General features: G+C 36.6%; 1 protein-coding gene across 8 annotated transcripts in view; it reads right to left on the bottom strand.

The window, feature by feature from the left end:
* Positions 1-579: 579 nt before the first annotated feature.
* The window catches only part of Pclo (piccolo (presynaptic cytomatrix protein)), a 348560-nt gene continuing 326765 nt past the window's right edge, over positions 580-22374 (bottom strand). For 4 of the 8 annotated variants that reach the window (XR_003955649.1, XR_003955647.1, XR_003955650.1 and 1 more), the window contains 3 exons: positions 8368-8502; positions 6996-7141; positions 5216-5299 (listed from right to left, as the gene is read on the bottom strand). Coding sequence is in view for 4 of the 8 variants with exons in the window: in XM_006503582.3 (XP_006503645.2) it covers positions 5159-5299; positions 6996-7141; positions 8368-8502 (422 nt within the window). In the remaining 4 variants the exon portion in view is untranslated. Of the gene's footprint in view, positions 5300-6995; positions 7142-8367; positions 8503-22374 lie in introns of all 8 variants that reach the window. The other 4 variants (XM_006503582.3, XM_006503584.3, NM_011995.4 and 1 more) reach the window with 3 other exon arrangements.

Here is a 22374-nt window from a genome sequence, read left to right as displayed (position 1 = left end):
TTTTGCAAAGTTAAGCACAGATTCTATTCCTTTGTTTAATTTTGTAATAAACTTACACCCCTCCCCTAGTTCATTATCCCTTACTTTTATTTACTTCTTTTTAAAAATATTTATCCCTAACCAGTTTAAAATCATCTTCTTCTACAATTCATATTTATGTGCATTTGTTTTTTAATGTATCTGATGAGGTCTGTGCTAATTAGAATTTATCAAGTCTTTATACATGTAACTTTGTGTTCAGGCTGATGAATGGTTCAGCTTCTTTTTCTTTTAGATTATTTATTCTTCCACTCTGCTGGAGAACAATTTGAAGTCTCTTTTCCTCTCTTCTAGCTGTTACTCCCTATTAGCTTCCACTGCTTTCTGAGCAGGTGACTTCATATCTACTTCACCAAGAAAACAATAGACAACAGAATGAATCCTTTCTTTTAACCCTCTTCATACAGAAGCTAATATCTCCACTCAATGTCTTGGATCTTCCTTACTTTTTTATGATAAGGTAGTAATTTTAAGCTTTGCCTGACAATGTACAAATATACTCCTGCCTGGGCGGAAAAATTTGTTGATAAACACAAGATGTCAAAGTTGATAGTTTCAGTATTTATTAGTAAGGCTGGTACAACAACCTTTATACGGCACAGTTTACATTAAGTTATTAAGATATATCTGTGTACAGTCACAAAACCAAGACATGTTTTTACATAGAATAAAACTGAAGACAGATTTACAAGCATTTTGTCTCTACACAATTCTCATTTATTTCAGGTCAGTTTATACAACTACTAGCCCAAGAATTAGCATTTGTTCATTAAATTTTTCAAACTGTTTGGTAAACAAGAAAAATAATAAAAATATTAGCAAACCACCAAGAAAGCATGCAACATATCGTCAGAAACGAGAGGCATCTCCAAGAACTTCATGTTTTATTGGAAATAAATTTTATTAAGTTTTAAACTTTTCTTAGACAAGAAACACCATTTTAAACAGATGTGTTATTAGCACACACATTAATCAGTATTGGGAGCACCTGAGCACATCACGAAACAGATATACGGACACAGTCGAATGATAATCACAGTCACATGCTGACTTCCAAAGGATGAGGATAGCTCTACAGTTTGCTGTGTTACCAAATGTCTAGTTATATACAGGATAACAGACTCAGAAAATGCTCTCAGTCTACCTATCAGATAAAGAACTTGGTTAAATGACATTTGTTTAATGTGAATCTTCAATAATAGTCACATGAGACATACAGAAAACATCAATATGTCATAGTCAATGAGAATATATGATTCACTCATTCATTCATTCTTGTGTTACACTAAAGGCAAATAATTATTAAGGGAAAAGCGCAGGATTATTTACTGAGCTTTCACTTTCAGTTCAAACTCAAAAGGAGGGAAAGTCATGTCTGCCATACATATAGTTATAAACACGTATAGCTGGAGTTGGCTAATTTTGAACTATTTGACATTATAGCAATTAAAATAAGTTTTTAAAAATATTGTTAGTTATGATTTAAATAATAAAGTAAAAAAATACTATAAACATCTTTATGATACTTGAATGAAATGAAGTATTGATTAAATCATCTCTAAGAAACTGGGCACAATATAGTAACAAATAATTCATTTTACTCCATATCACTGCCACCACTTTTGTTACTACCACTACCACCAACATCATAACAACCATTCTATAGTGAGAATCAATATCAGCTGGTTACCAGCTATAATATTCCCAGGATACAACTAGTCTAGTGTGTATGATTCCCCCAGTCAACCTCATAGAAATGCAGAGAATGTATACTTAACTATCATGATCTATTAAAATATGGACCATATTAAGGATCAAGGGCAATTACTATTCCTTAATGTTGAGCACTGTACTTTTAAAACACAAATGGTAATCAAATGAGTTCAGAGTCATCAAAACTTTTCTTAATATTAAGTAAAATCAGAGAAAACACCAACTTCTTGCTACTAGTGTTATCTTTATCTATAATAATGATTCTATAATTTCCCATCTTTTATAAAAATTCACTCTGTGCTTTTTCTTCTCTGTTGAAAGACTTCTTAGTACTAAATTTAAACCAACAAGTAATTTTCATCCCTGATGACTCAATGGACTAGTAGGGAAATGAAATGCTTCTCAAGGTTTGAGTGTTTCAAGATTACTTATCCAGTAATTAGAGATTATAAACTGTTACTATTAAGATAAAAAAGCTAATTTCTAATAACATAAAATAAAATATAAATGAAAAATCATATATCATGTTATTTACAAAAAAGTAAAAAATACTAAGAGCCCTATTTGCAATTAAAAAAGGAATAGTTTTGTTGTGAGAAGGGCAATCAGCGTCCCTCAGAAGTGCATTCATATAAGAACTGGTGTTGCATAGAGCGATTCTAGTTACAACCTAGGAGTTTCGTCAGCTGCAAACTTGGCACACTGGCAGCATCTTTGTTTCTCAAGGGGAATGCTGGCGCATGATCACAAGCTCCAACAATGACTTCCTTGATTGGTCTGATTGATCTAACCCCAATCGCCAGCTTTTTAGAATGGAAGGGAAGCGGTATTAGGAAGCCTTCCATTCTTTCAGGCTTAATAGCTCAGGATAATCTCGCTCTGGTGGTCCCTCTGTGTAAGGTGTAACTAGAATGGAGTAAGCTACCATGCTATACAACCTTTCAGGGAACCCTTGGAGTACCAGTGCTGCGGAACAGAATCAGGGATGAACCAGAGCCTACTGTGAAAAGCAAATGGCAGAGCCTTTTGATATCAGAGGATCCTCTTACACTTCTTCCCCCCTCCATTGTGCTGAGTTATAGGCTTCTCCAAGCATTTGTCTGCTGGAAACATCCATGGAAAGCACCAGCAGATCGAGTAGTCTCTAAAACTAAAATGGTAGCAATACCCTAGTTCTGAAAATTTGCATCTCCCATTGTTCAGTTTAGAAGACCATTAGTGGTAAATGGCATAATATTATCTGGGAGGAGGGACCAAAAGATGGAGGGAAGAGAGTGGTGGTAATTTAGGACAACCAATGTGAATTTATATATTATTTAAATCAGTGTAAGATATACAACTTATCATATACTAGAAATTCTTTACTCCTAGTGTTTTACGTTGTTTTAAAATTTAATGTTTTTCTCCAGAACATGAGAAAATTCAATACCCAACCAATAAGTTTGAGATGATTTCCTGTAATCCTACTAGAATTTCATCTTAAATAAAGCAACATTTTTCAGCTTAAAAAGTCCACAAAGCAATTTAGTTTATTTTGGGTAGGGTTTGGGAATGGGGTTATAACCATGTACTTTAATAAGTTTGGTGTGGCAAATAACTGTTACTTACTATTCAATCTTCTTCATATTAAATGGAAGCTGATGTCGAAACACAAATGAGTTGTGGAACAATTTACTGTCTTCCCATGCTGATGCTCACCAATGCTTTGCAGTTGTTTCTCACATATAAAATCTGAGAATTAAAAACCTACATAATCATTAACTCTCCATTTATATATAAAGCTATATTTGCGAATGTGCTTTCCTATCTCATATCTTTTTATACATCATTATTTCAGGGGAAAGTGAATTTAAATGACATTTGCAAGTTAATATGTGCAAAGTAAGGAGTAAAATCAGGGCTAGAAACCAGGATTTTCATCCCAGCTGAGTGTGTTTCCCACAATTTCTGTGTTACTTTCTTTATGGGCATTGGCGGTTGATGGGAAAGAGAATGCTTCATCTTGATGATTCATATACTGGTTGTTTGAGTCAATATTATTAATATAAGTCAAATATGGTTTAATTTCAAACATTGACCTTTTTTTTTTTTTTTTTTTTTGGTTTTTTGAGACAGGGTTTCTCTGTGTAGCCCTGGGTGTCCTAGAACTCACTTTGTAGACCAGGCTGGCCTCGAACTCAGAAATTTGCCTGCCTTTGCCTCCCAAGTGCTGGGATTAAAGGCGTGCGCCACCACTGCCCGGCAAATATTGACTTTTTACATTCCTTTCTATCATAGGAGATTTCTAATTCTGATATCACTAGCAAGAAAGCAGAATAAGAGAATTGATATCAGAATTTTCATTATGTAGGCATTGCGTTTAGAGAAAAAACATGGAAAATCAGGAAATGACAAGAGTTTAATCAATGTTATATGACAAATATAGTTTGTCTGCAGAACAATAATTTTACGTCTCTGACAGTACATTATGCAAGAGAAAGGAAATAAGCAATATGATACATGTAATAGCAGTTCCTCAGAGAACAAGCAACCCTTTTCTTAGGGCACACAAATTAATCTAGGTACCTTGTTGTGTACAATTGAGAACACCTTGACTTGATGAAAATTATGGAGGCTGTAATGTTTTCAACCAAGGTACATATTTTGTGGGTTAACATTCTTCTTTAATATCCAGTCTCTAATTTTTATTTTATTTCTGGATAAATACAATTTCATTTTTAACCTACTATTATCTTCACTCTTCACTATTGTAAATTACAGCAAAACTGATGTGCTTTGCCACGTAGAATTCAGACCTACTGTTGTACAGCTTTCTAACACAGACATAGGGAAAGCATGCACCTTGTAACCTAAAATCCATTGTTCATCATTCTGGTTTAATTTCCCCCACAAACACAGTCACCTTCTGGTCCTATAGACAACTCAGAATTTAATCTTATGTCAGAATTCCAGAACAGGAAGTTTTATGAGAATATAAGACAAGGAGTTTTGATATTTAGAAAACCATGATTCATTACATCAGTTTTTTTTTTTTTTCAAACAAGGTTAGGTGTGTATAAGCAATTGCTTTCACACTACCTTTCAACACCATAGTAACCTCTGTGCCTCTTTTTACAGTTCTAGCTCAGTCTGATCAAAGACATTTATCTTTAAAAAAAATCAAATCATCTTTCACAGTTTCTCTTCACAGCTATGAGCAATCCAGTGTCTCTGGCCTATTTCCATCGGTTTGCCTTCAACATGTGAACTTTTAAAGTCTCTTTGTATCCCACAGTCATGCCATCCACTTGCTTCTTGGTTTTGACCTCATTTGCTTCTGAAAGCATAGATCACCACAGTAGTGTTCAACTACAGTCTCGATCTGAGGCTATGGAGCTCCGCTTCCTCGCCCTGAGCTGACACATCTTCAATGTGTTTGAGTAGGACTCATCAACAGTTTGTGCCAATTGACTATTCTTTTTCTCAGATCCACTTTGTCAAGCCAGATACAAGCTTCTCCAATCAAAGTCTTCTTCATAAACTTCCCGCCATTGGAGAAAAGTAAAATCTAGAAAACATAGTCAGAATTACATGTAGATAGGCACACGCATATGAATGTCTTCCAATCTTGAAGAAGTTTTTATTATAAAATGATAACCAGGAAAGGAGGGAGATGTGAGGATGGATTACGTGTACTTGAAAGAGAGCAGAAATATTCTTGAAATATCTATTAATACAAATAAGTTCAGATCAACATTTCTATTAGTCTTCCTCAAATTTTACTATATCCCCAAGTCATAGGCACTGAAGGATAGGCAAATATAATATGATATAATGTAATATAATATAATAGTACAAATAAGCTCATTCTAACTAGCTATACTTAATGAGAACTTTCATGTTTCAAATCCATAATTTCATGCATAACTATCAGTTTTAGGTTTGGGAACTTCACATGTTTTTTAAATAATTTGAGTCCCTATATTGATATTAAGTTAATTTCAGGAAAACTCATGATGTCCATTCCACTCATGTAACTCTCCTCTCAATGGTACATTCATTTGTATAGGACTTAGAGGGTTTTGTTTTTTTTTTGTCTTTAGTGATTTATACTAATTCTGTCAATGAAGCTTAACTTTTTCTTTTCAAATATATGCATAGAAAACATATGCATATATATTTTAATTTATATGTATGTGTGTCTGCTAGAGTCCTGAAGACAATTTCAGAGCCCTTGAAGCTGAAGATACAAGAGGTTGAGAGCCAGCTGATGTGGGTCTTGGGTGATAAATTTTGGTCCTCTGGAAGAGCAGTATGTACTTTTAACCACTGAGTTATCTCTCCAACCATTGAACTTGTGATTGTAATATATGTTCATCTCCATTGCAAAGCATTAAGTACTGGTATCATGGAATAATTTCATATATTTCCATATACTCTTCTCTAGCTACATTTTCTTTCCCTGCATGTCTACTGAAGGCATGTTATGTGATAACCATTCTGCTAGACTACAGGGGAAAAGATAATGAAAATTAAGCCTTGCCATAGAGAAATTGTAACATGTAAGAATATAAATTGTTGACTAGGAGAAGCTCTGCTTAGTAGAGTAATAGGTGAGATGATTAGTGAAAAAGGTGTTATGAATTATACTTAGGGTTTTTTAGTAAAAATGGGTATTGAAAGATGGGCTGTGGGGATATAGGAGAAAGAAGCTTTGAACAGGAGGAAAATATGAGCAAAGAACTCAAGACTAATGTAATTTTAAAAGACTCAGATGTGTCTGGAATATAGGAAAGTGACAAGGAACTAAGACCAAATCTATATAAATAAAGCCCACTTCGGAGGACCTTGAATGATACAAGAAAATGATGTTTTACTGGACAGCTTTAATGAAAACCCAACAATGTTTGGTAAGGATAATTCTGGCTGTAGTGTGATGAATTTAAAGAGATGAGAGAGTAGTGAGAACAAGACCAGGTGCATTACCAAATTGTTGTAAATAGCAAAGTAGAGAGCCAAAAGTTTTAGAGAGAGTGACCATGAGAACAAGAGGAATCCACCCAAAGTAGCAAAACTGAGTAGTCAACTGGTGGGAAACTGGATAGAGTGAATGTGTTAAGGGGTTCACAGGGCTCCTGTGGTGGTGCTTCTAATGATTAACTATTATACAGTACATGATCAGTATCTAAACACAGAATAACTGAGTGGACAACAAGTATAATAATATGAATGGAAAAGTAAATCAGAATATATAACACAATTACCTGAAGTGAGTGGCCTGCAGGACTTAGGCTGAATCTAAAGGTTTCATTGAAGGAAGGCTCTCGATCATGTCGACATACCCTTGTTTTCTTTTTAATAACCTTTTTTTGGGTGGCAATGTTTATCACATATATTTTCACATATAAATCTGAAAATAAGACAGAAGCCTATTAGGTGCCCATCGACCACAGCATTTTCTCTTGTATGCGGATGTTCTCATTATGAACCATACAAGCATAAAAAGTTGTACACAATTTGTTGCATAAACCATTAAGTGATTGTAAGTATAAATTCTTATAAATTTAAGTTAGCTTTACTTAAATTAATTGGTGTTTATTATGTGTAGCAATCTATTTTTTTTTCTGCCTTGGAATTGCTTTATTTTTGGAGAGCACAGTACATCATTCCCTTCCTGTGTTTTCTCAGAAACATTTTACAGAACACAGGACAATTAGTTATAGCTGAAAGAAAATAACTAATAAAAAGATGCTACACACGAGACAGTTAAATGTGCATGCCTGAGCTTTGCTCTCTGTGATAATTACCAGAAGAGTGTTATCTTTAGTGTTCCCAGATACAGTTAGCTTCTTTTTTAATTAGACATTTTCTTTATTTACATTTCAAATGTTATCCCCTTTCCTTGTTTCCCCTCTGAAAACCTCTGCTACACATGCAGCTGGAGCCATGGGTAGCTCCAAGTATACTCTTTGGTTGGTAGTTTAGTCCCTGGTAGCTCTGGGGGTACTGGTTGGTTCATATTGTTATTCCTCCTATAAGGTTGCAAACCCCTTCAGCTCCTTCAGTCTATTCTCTAACTCCTCCAATAGGGACCCTGTGCTCAGTCCAATGGTTGGCAGGGAACATCCACCTCTATATTTGTCAGGCTCTGGCAGAGACTCTCAGGAGATATCTATATCAGGCTCCTGTCAGCAAGCACTTCTTGGCATCCACAATAGTGTCTGGGTTTGGTAACTGTATATGGGATGGACCCCTGGGTTGGGCAGTCTCTGGATGACTGTTCCTTCAGTCTCTGATCCATACTTTGTCTCTGTATCTCCTGTGGATATTTTGTTCCCAATTCTAAGAAGGACTGAATTATCCACACTTTGGTTTTCCTTCTTCTAGTGAATTGTATGTGGTCTGTGAATTGTATCTTGGGTAAGCATACTAATTTTTATGCTTAAAAATCTAGCTGAAGTTTAGGAAAATGATTTTATCCTTAAAGTAGAAATTAAATTAAATTATTTTTTGCATATAATTCTAATGTTTTCCATGCACAGGTGAAAGTTTACCTAAAACTTATTGTAATTTTTAAGGGACAGTCCTAGAAGCTAGTAGATATCCTTCATTAATCATTATAATGAAAGTAGATACCTGGTAAATGATCCGGAGACTTAAATTTGTAGGTAATATTTCTGCACTGGAGAATTTCAACTATTAGTTGTTCACCATCGGTTTTCATTTCCTTTTTCAGTGCTAGCTTGATCTCTCCCATTACTTGAGTTTTAGCTAGAAGAAGTCAACAAAAAAAAAGTTGAAGAATAAATAGCACTACTTATTAAATGCTTAGTTTAATCACTGTTTCAAATGTTCACTTACTGGATTTTATTAAGTATTAAACACTTTATTGTATGTTATGGATATAATGCACAGTTCAAACCCTTAAGGAGTGAATAGCTTCATGGAGATCACGTCATTCAGGCATTTATAAGAAAGCATGCTAAACATGATGGTAGGCAAAAGAAACTATAAGTAGATGTGGTATTCAGCTGTAGAGTCTTAAGTTTGAAGAGGTAATTGATGACCTTGTAGGAAGAGAAACAAACATGGAAATTATAAAATTTTAATACAATATACAGGGAAAAAGTCTTTTAAAGTGTAATATGCTGTTTACCAACATTTCTGTTGTATCTTGGCTCTGGTGTTGTATCACCAGGCTTGTTCAAGAATACATGGTACCATACCCAAATCTTACTATATAGAGTTTCTATCCCCTGTTTCCTTTATAAAATATAGGTGGTAGTGATGTGTAATGAAAAAAGACTGCATAAGGCAAAAAGTACATGTGATAAAGACTAGATTAATTGTAGTTTCTTCTAGAATTTTAGCTTTTATTATTGAAGGAACTTTCCATGCCACATCAAATCTGTTGTGACTCCACCAATTTCTCTATTAACTCATGGACTCATTCACCAACACACAACTTGTTCATCTTTTTACTTTGGGCTGAGTGTCCTGCTAACAGGATGAATACAGTGAGTATAAAATGCATAAATAAGCATGAATGCATGTCCGTTTTTAAATCAGAATCTTACATCCCTAATGCTGATAGATATAATCCTCATAAACAGGACCCTCCTGATTCCTTAACCGTACAAATATAGCCTCAAAGGAAGTGTTTGAGAATACATTGTTGGCAGCTATGTTTAAAAAGAAAATATAAATTTATATATTTTAAATAACCACTAATCTAGACTCATAAGATTTTTCACCTATTGGGAAGATAATTTAATTAGATATTTCTATGGATAAATAAATGACTAGGAAGAATAATTCTGATGTATAGTGACATGGTTTCAAAAATAATGTGACACTGGAGATCCTCTTGGAAAAGAGCTAGGGCTGCAAGGAGGATGGGGATTAGCTGAGATGCAATGGAAATGAATTCTTTGGTAAAAAAAAATAAAACAGCACATTAGCAGATGGTACTATCATGTGGGAAATCCAGGCCTGAAGCACTGCAAGGCATTGCTCACTGGGGCTACATTAACAGCTTCATTTCTACATTCAGAGGACAGGAATTTATTGAAAGTCTCTAAACACAATGTATTCTCAGACATTTGTTTTCAGGATATCTATTTGTGCTTTATAAAAATCAAAAGAGCCTTGTTTACATGGATTATATTTATCAACATTAGAGTTTTAAAATTTTAATTTATAAATCCACTATGATAAATTATTTTCATAGAAGTGTGTGAAGTTCATTCTTTCTTACAAACACAGAGTTGGGGAAAAGAGGAGAATATCTTGTCATCCTTTTTGGTCAATTGTTAATAATTGTGATACTATATACTAAGACAAGCTGTTTAAAGAGAGAAAGACAAATCTCAGCAAAGTCCAGGTCAGCACTATCCATGACCACATCACACATGCAGAAGTTTACAAAGAAAAGAGAAAGTTGGCTAACACAAGAGGATTCCAGACATCAGCCCTGAGTAAATGAGCAATGAGCACAGCCCACACCCAGCCCTGGAAAGCCTTGCTAAACCTTTGAGCTGGCAGCCTTAGTTCATCACCTTGGAGTTGTCAGCAGTCAGAATAAACAGTCTTGATGACCCACAGCTGAAACTCCAGTATCACATCCAAGGAATTCACATAGGTTACATTATCTCTTCAGAGTGTGAAGACATTTTCTGTGTTTGTTGGACTGATCACTTTGTGTGAGTCTCAAAGGAGGAAGTGAAACCAAACCTGAATAGGTGGGTAAACTGATTACAAGTGATTGGATCCATGTCCTCAAAGCTATAAAGAGAGAGACAGGTGTCCTCCATTTATGAAACCATTTCTGAGATTGGGTTATGCGGGTGTCTTTTTAAAAATTATTACCAGTATATAATAACTCTGAAAAATATTGGGCTTTATTGTGACATTTTAATACATGTATATAATGCCACTGGATCATATGCATCTCCCAAGATCCTCTGCTTTCCCCCATGCTCCGTCTCTGATTACCTCCTTTGGAAAGAGAATTCTCACTCTAAAGTAAATGGTCATGCAAGAGACCCTTACTATTTGGAGCCAATAGAACTGAACAGAAGTGATTGCATGAAAGATACATAAGTATTTTCTCTCTGGGAAATACACTTTTATGGGTCATAGACCCCCTTTCTAGGTCCAAACTCCAATAGCCAATGATCTGTCACCTCCTAGCTGCCTCACTTTGAAACACTTGCTAATTAAAGTTCCTGAGTCATCATACTATCTGCTTCCTTCCTGGAAGTTTAACTTCACATCCTTCACTTGAGTGAGCTCAAGTCAACCTTGCATACATGAGACCCTGTCATAAAGTAAAGACGAGAGAGGAAGAGAGGTAGAGAGATATAAAGTATATGTTTCAAGACTAAAATGACCAAATGATTCATGAAGTAAAAATGAAAAATAGAAGTTGTACAGATAATAAAGTATTCATGGATAAGAAAAATCTGGAAACAAAAGTAAATGAAAGTAATGAATACTATGGATTAAAAAAAATACTAAGGTAATTACACCTAATGTATGTGTGATGGTTTGCATAAGAATGACCTCACTAGGCTCATAGATTTGAATGCTTGGTAAGCAGGGAGAGGCATTGTTGAGAGATGTGGCATTGTTGGTATAGATGTAGAATTATTGGAGGAAATGTGTCACAGAGAGTGGCCTTGAAGTGTCAAGTAATCAAGGCAGGCCTAGTGTTGTTGTCTTTCTGTTGTCTCTAGATCTAGATGTAGAACTCACAGTCCCTGCTCCAGTGCCATGTCTCTCTGCATGCTGCCATGTTCACTGCCATGAGCATGATGGACTAAACCTCTGAAATTGTAAGCAATCTCAATTAAGTGCTTTCTTTCATAAGTGTTGCCTTGGTCATGGTGTCTCTTCACAGCAATAGAACACTGAGACAGTATCTCACAGTCCTGTAAATATTGATGAGTTTATGTGTTGGTAGAGCTCATTTAATTGCACTTCACAGAAAAAATATGATTAAAGGATAGGGAAAGAGTAAGTCCTATGAAAGTATACTGCTATATAAAAGAAACACAGTCATTGTAAAATAATCAAGACTGAATATTTAATATGTTAAAAGACAACCTAGGAGAAGAAAGTAAGGAGAAGAAAGGAAAAGAACAAGTGAAAGAAGAAAGGGGAGGGGAGTGGGAGGTGGGAGGGAATGGTAGGAAGAGGGAGGGAACAGTTAGAGGAAGGAATAAGGAATGAAAACTAAAGGATGAAACACAGGCCACCAATCATATAGTGGAAGAGGCTGGATAGAGAATAGACTTCCTCATGCTTTAAATGCAACAGAGGAATTTAAAATTGAAATAAAGGGCCCTTCTGGTCAGTGCCAGCTCCAGGCAACCTTGGGCACAAACTTGGCGGATGGTCCCATGGTCCACAGAGGACTCTCCACTCTGCAGAATGCCCAAGATCTTAGGATCACAGGTGAATGGAATGCAACATCTGTTCCAAAACAATCGTGATGGGTCTGTGACAGTAGGAGCAAGGACACAAGAGCCCTGCCTGACCAGCAGCTCGAGTTCTTTCTGGTTGGTGCTGGTATACCTTGGTTTTGAATACAGCAGAGAGCCCCACAGTTCAAAGAGGAGACACCAATTCCAGGCTCTGTAACATGCCCAGGATCTTAGGATTCCTGGATCTCAGGATACCAGGAGTTTGGTCACACCAGGATTTCAGGGTCTCAGAGGAAGCTTTACTGCCAAGAATTCTAACACACCCAGAATCTCAGGTTCACAGGATCCCAGAATCACAGGATCACAGATGCAAGCATAGCCAACAGAATACAAGAGATAGAAGAGAGAATCTCAGGTGCAGAAGGTACCATAGAAAACATTGACATAACAATCAAAGAAAATGGGAAATAAAAAAAGATCCTAACACAAAACGTCCAGGAAATCCAGGACACAATGAGAAGACCAAACCTAAGGATAATAGGTATAGACTAGAAGGAAGATTTCCAACTTAAAGGGCCAGTAAATATCTTCAACAAAATTACAGAAGAAAACTTCTCCAACCTAAAGAAAGAGACGCCCATGAACATACAAAAAGCCTACAGAACTCCAAATAGACTGGACCAGAAAAGGAATTCCTCCCATCACATAATAATCAAAACACCAAATGCACAAAACAAAGAAAGAATATTAAAAGCAGTAAGGGAAAAAGGTCAAGTAACATATAAAGGCAGACCTATCAGAATTAAACCTGACTTCTCTCCAGAGACTATGAAAGCCAGAAGATCCTGAACAGATGTTATACAGACACTAAGAGAACACAAATGCCAGCCCAGGCTACTATACCCAGCAAAACTCTCAATGACTGTAGATGGAGAAACTAAGGTATTCTATGACAAAACCAAATTTACACAATATCTTTTCACAAACCCAGCCCTTCAAAGGATAATAAAGGGAAAACAACACAATGAGGGAAACGAAGCTCAAGAAAAAAAAAAACAAAACAAGAAATTAATCCTTCAGCAAATCTAAAAGGAGATAGCCACATGAACAGAATTCCAACTCTAACAACAAAAGTAACAGGAAGCAATAATTACTTTTCCTTAATATCTCTTAATATCAATGGATTCAATTCCCCAATAAAAAGACATAAACTAACAGACTGGTCACATAAACAGGACCCAATTTTTGCTGCATAGAGGAAACCCACTTCAGGGACAAAGACAGACACTACCTTACAGTAAAAGGCTGAAAAACAATTTTCCAAAGAAATGGTCCCAAGGAACAAGCTGGAGTAGCAATTCTAATATCTAATAAAATCGACTTTCAACCTAAAGTTCGCAAAAAAGATGGGGGAGGGGGGCACTTCTTACTCATCAAAGGTAAAGTCTACCAAGATGAACTCTCAATTCTGAACATCTATGCTCCAAATGCAAGGGCAACCACATTCACTTAAGAAACTTAGCTAAAACTCAAAAGCACACATTACACCTCACACAATAATAGCGGGAAACTTGAACACCCCACTCTTATCAATAGACAGATCCTCGAAACAGAAACTAAACAGAGACACAGTGAAACTAGCAGAAGTTATGAAACAAATGTATTTAACAGATATCTACAGAACATTTTGTGCTTTCCTAAAACAAAAGGATATACCTTCTTCTCAGCACTTCATGGTACATTTGCAAAAAATTGACTGTATAATCAGTCACAAAACAGGCCTCAACAGATACAAAAATATTGAAATTATCCCATGCATCCTATCAGATCACCACAGACTAAGGCTGATCTTCAATAACAACATAAATAATGGAGAGCCAACATTCACGTGGAAACTGAACAACACTCTTCTCAATGATTACTTGGTAAAGGAAGAGAAAAAGAAAGAAATTAAAGACTTTTTAGAGCTTAGTGAAAATGAAGCCACAACATACCCAAACTTATGGGACACAATGAAAGCAGTCCTAAGAGGAAAACTCATGGCTGTGAGTGCCTCCCAAAAGAAGCTGGAGCAAGCATACCCTAGCAGCTTGACAGCCTAACTAAAAGCTCTAGAACAAAAGGAAGCAAATTTACATGGAGGAGTAGACTGCAGGAAACAATCAAACTCAGGGCTGAAAACAACCAAGTGAAAATAAAAAGAACTATACAAAGAATCAACCAAACCAGGAGCTGGTTCTTTGAGAAAATCAACAAGAGAGATAAACAGTTAGACAGACTAACTAGAGGGCATAGGGACAGTATCCTAATTAACAAAATCAGAAATGAAACAGGAGATATAACAACAGAATCTGAGGAAATTCAAAAAATCATCAGATCCTACTACAAAAGCCTATACTCAACAAAACTGGAAAACCTAGATGAAATGGACAATTTTCTAGACAGATGCCAGGTACCAAGGTTAAATCAGGATCAGATTAATGATCTAAACAGTCCCATATTCCTAATGAAATAGAAACAGTCATTAATAGTCTCCCAACCAAAAAAAGTCCAGGGCTAGATGGGTTTAGTGCAGAGTTCTATCAGACCTTCAAAGAAGACCTAATTCCAAAACTTTTCAAACTCTTCCACAAAATAGAAACAGAAGGTACTCTACCCAATTCATTCTATAAAGCCATAATTACTCTGATACCTAAACCACACAAAGACCCAACACAGAAAGAGAACTTCAGGCGAATTTCCCTTATGAATATAGATGCAAAAATACTCAATAAAATTCTTGAAAACCATGGATCACAGGACCCCCAATGGAGGAGCTAGAGAAAATACCCAAGGAGCTAAAGGGATCTGCAACCCTATAGGAGGAACAACATTATGAAGTAACCAGTACCCCGGAGCTCTTGACTCTAGCTGCATATGTATCAAAAGATGGCCTAGTCGGCCATCACTGGAAAGAGAGGCCCATTGGACTTGCAAACTTTATATGCCCCAGTACAGGGGAACGCCAGGGCCAAAAAGTGGGAGTGGGTGGGTAGGGGGGTGGGGGAGAGGGTATGGGGGACTTTTGGGATAGCATTGGAAATGTAAACGAGGAAAATACCTAATTAAAAAAAAAAACTGGAAAAAAATTCTCGAAAACCGAATCCAAGAACACATTGAAATGATCATCCATCATGATCAAGTAGGGTTCATCTCAGGGATGCAGGGATGGTTCAATATATGGAAATCCATCAACATAATCCACTATATAAACAAACTCAAAGACAAAGTGAAAGATCTGTATGATAAGAATTTCAAGTCTCTGAAGAAAAAAAATCAAAGAAGATCTCAGAAGATGGGAAGATCTCCCATGCTCATGGATTGGTAGGATCAATATAGTCAAAATGGCTATCTTCCCGAAAGCAATCTACAGATTCAATGCAATTCCCACCAAAATACCAACTCAATTCTTCACAGAGTTAGAAAGGGCAATTGGCAAATTCATCTGGAATTACAAAAATCCTAGGACAGCAAAAATTATTTTCAACAATAAAAGAACCTCTGGTGGAATCACAATCCCCAACCTCAAGTAGTACCACTGAGCAATTGTGATAAAAACTATATGGTACTGGTACAGTGACAGACAGGTAGATCAGTGGAACAGGATTGAAGACTCAGAAATGAACTCACAAACCCATGGTCACATGATCTTTGACAAAGTGGCTAAAACCATCCAGTGGAAAGAAAGCATTTTCAACAAATGGTGCTGGTTCAATTGGCAGTTCTCATGCAGAAGAATATGAATTGATCCATTCTTATCTCCTTGTACAAAGCTCAAGTCTAAGTGGATCAACGAACTCCACATAAAACCAGAAATACTGAAACTTATAGTGGAGACAGTGGGGGAAGAGCCTTGAAGATATGGGCACAGGGGAAAGATTTCTGAACAGAACATCAATGGCTTGTGCTGTAAGATCAAGAATCAACAAATGGGACCTCATAAAATTGCAAACTTCTGTAAGGCAAAGGACACTGTCAGTAAGACCAAAAGGCAACCAACAGATTGGGAAAAGATCTTTACCAATCCTAAATCCGATAGGGGACTAATATCCAATATATGTAAAGAACTCAAGACGGTGGACTCCAGAAAAATCAAATAATCCCATTAAAAAATGGGGCTCAGAGGTAAACAAAGAATTCTCACCTGAGGAATACTGAATGGCTGAGAAGCACCTGAAAAAATGTTCAGCATCCTATAATCATCATAGAAATGCAAATCAAAACAACCCTGAGATTCCACCTCACACCAGTCAGAATGGCTAAGCTCAAAAACTCAGGTTACAGCAGAAGCCGGTGAGGATGTGGAGAAAGAGGAACACTCTTCCATTGCTGGTGGGACTGCAAGCTGGTACAACCACTTTGGGAAATCAGTTTTGTGGTTCCTCAGAAAACTGGACATAGTTTGACCGGAAGATCCAGCAATACCACTCCTGAGCATATACCTAGAAGATGCTCCACCATGTAGTAAGGACACATACTCCCCTATGTTCATAACAGTCTTATTCATAAGAGCCAGAAGCTGATAACAACCCAAATATATCTCAACAGAGGAATGGATACAGAAAATTCGTTACATTTACACAATGGAGTACTACACAACTATTTTTTTTTCTGAGACAGGGTTTCTCTGTATAGCCCTGGCTTTGCTGGAACTCACTTTGTTGACTAGGCTGGCCTAGAACTCATAAATCCACCTGCCTCTGCCTCCCAAGTGCTGGGATTAAAGGCATGCACCACCACTTCCCGGCTACGCAACTATTAAAAACGACGAATTTATGAAATTCTTATACAAATGGATGGATCTGGAGGATATCATCTTGAGTTAGGTAACCCAATCACAAAAGAACACACATGATATGCACTCACTGATAAGTGGATATTAGCTCAGAAGCTCAGAGTCCTTTTTAGAAGAGGAAACAAAATACCCATGGAAGGAGTTACAGAGATAAAGTTTGGAGCAGAGCCTGAAGGAACAACCATCCAGAGACTGCCCCACTTGGGGATCCATCTCATAAACAACCACCAAACCCAGATACTAGACAGATGCCAACAAGAGCCTGCTGACAAGATCCTGATATAGCTGTCTCTTAATTTGCTAGTGCCTGGCAAATACAGAAGTGGATGCTCACAGACATCCATTGGATGGAGCACAAGGTCCCCAATGAAGGAGCTAGAGAAAGTACCCAGGGAGCTGAAGGGGTCTGAAACCTCATAGGAGGAACATCAATATGAACTAACCAGTATTCCCAGAGCTCCTTGGAGCTAAACCACCAAACAAAGAAAACACATGGTGGAACTTGTGGCTCTAGCTATATATGTAGCAGAGGATGGCCTAGTCAGTCATCAATGGGAAGAGAGGCCCTTGGTCCTGTGAAGGCTCTATGCCCCATTACAGGGGAAATGCCAGAACCAGGAATGGGAGTGGGTAGATTGGGGAGCAGGGGGAGGGGGAGGGGAGAGGGGATTTTCAGAGGGGAAACTAGGAATGGGGATAACATTTGAAATGTAAATAAAGAAAATATCTAATAAAACAATTAAAAATTGAAATAAAGGATTAAAATGATACATGGTTAATCTCTTAAAATTTAACTTAGTTTCTTAACCTGTGAAATTTTAAAAAGTAAATTAATGTATAAAATATTTACTGAAATTAATTCTTTCCTATAATTTACATCGATATATTCTTTTCATTTAAATTAATAATTGTAAAGAGAATGAATAATTTAATTTGATTTTAGCAAAACTGAGTTCTATTATCTCTTTAGCTAGATAACGTGTTTCAAGTAGCGTGGTTGTCAAATTATCTCTATTTTCAACAGGTTTTTTTTTTTTTTAGCACTTTCTAAGGTGTTTTTGTTTTCACTAAAATATGCAGTGATCTTCTCACTTCTCCCTCAAAGTTATACACATATTTGAGAAATGTGTACTTGTCATATCTATGTGCCCACATTAATATAGATGCTGAAATATCTAACTTATATTTTATGGAAATACAAACCACTAAAATTAACAAACAATTATCTCACACCATAAAGAAAATTTAGTAGCTATAATCACTCTTTCACAGAAGATGGTGGCCTGTGTGTTTTGTGTATTTAAGAGATTAAGTATAGGGTTCTGAACCTCGTAGTCACCTTATACTTTCTGTGAGTAAGATTGTCACAACATTGCCACATGTGTGGAAATATTCACTGCAAAATGTCTTTACAAAATGTCTTTGTAAAATACACTTCAAAATGCATTAGAATGAATGGATATCAGAAGCAATTTTGTGGTTAATTTTAGACATATACTAGACTTTATAAATCAGGGAAGCTTCAGCCAGAAAATGTTTATGTGGCTTAAAGTATTGAAAATGTTCCCTCGAAGGTGTGTGGTCCACATGTGCACTTTGGGTCAGAGATGTAAGATATAGAGCAAACAACAACAATTCAAGGAAAATCTTCCAAAACTGCCAGGCGTGACGGCAGGCATCATTAATTAATCCCAGTACTGAGGTGGCAGAGACAGGCAGACTTCTACGTGAAAGACCAACTTGGTCTAACTAGTAACTTCCAACACTGCCTCAGAAAATGTAAAATAAACATTCCTGAGACACTTACATAAAATCTTTGTGAAAAAGTTTACTAAAGGTGCAGAGTTACTTAGTGATGTGCATACTGACTGGAGAAGTATTTATTTTATCTTTAAAGGTTTATTTCTAATTATTTTTAAGTCTGTGCATGCATATGTGACAGTGTGTATGTGCATATGTGAGTGCAGTTGCCCATAGTGTCCAGAAGAGGGAGAAGGACGGTGGAGCTGGAATTACAGGATTCTGCGAGGCCTGTGTGTTGGGTGCTGAAAACTGAATTCGGGTCCTCACAAGAGCAGCAGTACTGTTCTTAACTGCTGAGCCACCTCTCCAGTCCCTCAGAAAATATTCCTTTGAAATTACATTGTTAGAATGTCTAAATCTCTAACACTTAACTAAAGTTCATGTAAATTTAGTTTTGTCTCAGCAACTTTTTCCAATGCAAGATCGTTGTAGGCAAAGCTGTCTTTGGGAGTATTTTAATAAATAGCATGGGATTAAGAAATGATGAAAAAAATAGAATTTTTAAAAGGAAGACTAAAATGAAGAGAAGGCAGACCTATTAACGAGTACTACTTCTCAATAAAGCAGATTACAGGTTCCAGTTAATGAAGTTAGAGTTGAAGTTATGAAAACGTGTTCACTCTAACTTATAACCCACCTTTCGTTACTGCATAGAAATGAAAAATAAGCCAAGAAACTCTTATTAGACTGAAGAGGTCTTATTCCACTTATTAGAATTAAGGTGGAATTTTTGGTAAGGAATTTTATCTTCTATTGTAGGGAGGTGGCAGGCACTACATTAGTCCAATGGTTTGAGCCTGCTGTGGCGGCAAGGCAGATGTAGGTGATTTTAGAACTTAGAAGGATGTAGGAGTTTAAAATCCTCCCTCATGAACACAGGATATACATTTAACCTATATCTCATGTTTCACAGAGAAAACAAAGTCCCTCTGGCTTATAAGTACTTATGTAATGTAAAATTATATAATGTTACCATTTATATATCTATTCCATCTATACAATATGATCAAGCTTTTGAGTTTTGGTAAGATCTATAGTTCTGGGTCTCCAATTACTAAATATCTTCTGCCTAAATAATATTGCATGTTTCCTTAGCTCCAATCTTTATGAACATTTTTACTCAGGTTCTCATACCTGTCAGTAGTGACAGAAAGTTCCTCATATAGCAATTATTCCATTTACATTTATTATTTCCTCTGTATCAATTCCATATTTATGTATTTTTTGTTATTGTAAAATTTCAATATTATTCAAGTAAAATGTTGGCACTATTCTTCAAATGAAATTTGACAAGCTGTTATTATTTATACTTTATGACATTCATTACATTAATATATATTACATTTATATATATTATATTTATTGTGTTTCAAAGCAGGGCTTCATATAGACCTGGCTGGTCATAAACTCACTGTGTAGCTGAGGCCAGCCTTGCACTTGTGTCTATATCGCTCCAATTCTGGGATACAGGTAGAGAGGAATTATCCTCCAGCAATATGGCTGCTCTGGCAAGGGATCACCTCCAAAGATCTAGATCTGTATAATCTGGAGACATGTCTGCCATATACCTTTAACCCCTTGGGCTGTAGTACAGACATACCCTTAGTACACACCCTTAAGGGAAATTTAGTTTGTAGAAGGAAGCAGCCTTGTTTGAAAGTGACCACTAATTGAGTGGTAGACAAAGTGATGAGCCAGAGACAAAGATTTGACAGAGGGAGTCAGAGATAGAATACACCTAACCCTCATGAGTGAACACAGGAAAGAGAAGCTATTTAAAGAGGAGCTCAGGGAGAGAGAGTTGAGTCACTTTGGGAGTCAGAGTTAAATTTGTTAGTGAGTTCATGTAGTTCTTTGCAGGTCAGCAGAGGTAATTGAAGCCAGAGAAGAAGATGCCAGAAGAGTAGAACAAATTGCCAAAATTACTTTCAGGCCAAGCAGAAAATTTCAGTAAAAAACTGAGAGAAGCCAGATTGAATCAGTCCGTTTGGAGAGGAGTTTGACCCAGAAGAGCTGAGTTAGAGCAGCCAGCCAGAGTTCAGCAAGAACTAGAAAGGGTGAGATTATTCACTTCTGAGAAGGCAATGACATCAGGCAAATTAAAGTTACTTTTACATACCGGTATGTATTACCAAACTGGTACAAATTGTACTTTTTTTTTGTTAGATATTTTCTTTATTTACATTTCAAATGTTATCTCCTTTCCTGTGGCTCTAGCTATATATGTAGCAGAGGATGGCCTTGTTGGTCATCAATGGGAGGAGAGGCCCTTGGTCCTTTGAAGGCTCTATGCCCCAGTATAGGGGAAATGCCAGGACCAGGAATGGGAGTGGGTGGGTTGGGGAACAGGGGGAGGAGGGAGGGGGTAGGGGATTTTCAGAGGGGAAACTAGGAAAGGGGATAACATTTGAAATGTAAATAAAGAAAATATCTAACAAATTTTACTTTTAATTGATAAAAATTATTTTCTGGGTTTTTGGGGTGACATGTAGTACTTTGATAAGGGCAGTGAAATGCAGCACCTCATATACTAGAGTTTAATTCCCAGTACTACTGAGGCAATGGAAAAATCAGATCTAGTATTAACTAACAATTTACATGGAGCAAACCTGTGTTTTGCCATTAGGTTTGTTTGCTTTTTCACTTAGAATAAATAAAACCAAACAAGAAATTATGTTTTGAAATAGTCATATGTCAGCACTTTAAGTAGAAACTTTGTCAAATCTCTTATAACAAATTTTAAAATATTTTATTAAAAAATTGAAATGCACCGTATACATAGGATTTTAAGTAAAACTACTCTCAGTGTTCTATGCCTAGCCGATACAATTTACCATAGAGATGCCAGCAAAATATAATCCACATTGAGTTTAAGCTACATGCGAATTAATATAGGGTCTGTATAAGCTAACTATTTTAAAGAAAAAACCCTACATTTTAAAAATATAAGTACATATGCCACATCTCTAATTGCCTAAAATTACTGTAGAATTTGATATAGGATGAATAGGTTTTTAAATTTTTATTGAAAATAGATTCTTCTCCCATATATTACATTAGAACCACAGTTTCCCCTCCCTACACTCCTCCTAGCTGCCACCCACCTTCCCTATCTGCTAGATCCATACCCTTTCTGTTTCCTCTTCAGCAAAGAGCAGGCCTCCAAGAGACAACAGGCACACAGGACAAAACAACCTACAACAAGGCGAGGCAAAAGCCCTGCTCTACAGGCTGGACAAGGCAACCCAATAGGAAAAGAGTCTCAAGACCAGGCAAAGGAGTCAGAGACAAAATGGCTCCCACTGTGGGAACCTCACAAAAACACCAAGCTAACAGCCATAAGGATACACAGAGGACCAGAGTAGATGCATGTAGGCCCTGTACTTGCCACGTCAATGGGTTTCATTTGGGGTCTTTGTGGGTCTGTGACTCTCTAGTGTGAGGTGTAGATTTGATGGGGAAAACAAGAAAGGAAAAGAAAAAGAAAAGAAGAAAAAGAAAAAAGAAAAAAGAAAAAAGAAAAAACCACCAAGAGGACTGAGAATAAAGGGCAGTTATTTTTTGTTGTTTTTTGTTCGT

Source organism: Mus musculus, chromosome 5 (assembly GCF_000001635.26).
Source record: "Mus musculus strain C57BL/6J chromosome 5, GRCm38.p6 C57BL/6J".
Lineage (NCBI taxonomy): Eukaryota > Metazoa > Chordata > Mammalia > Rodentia > Muridae > Mus > Mus musculus.
Note: the sequence above shows the minus strand (reverse complement) of the source record. Positions and strands in the feature narration are given on the sequence as shown.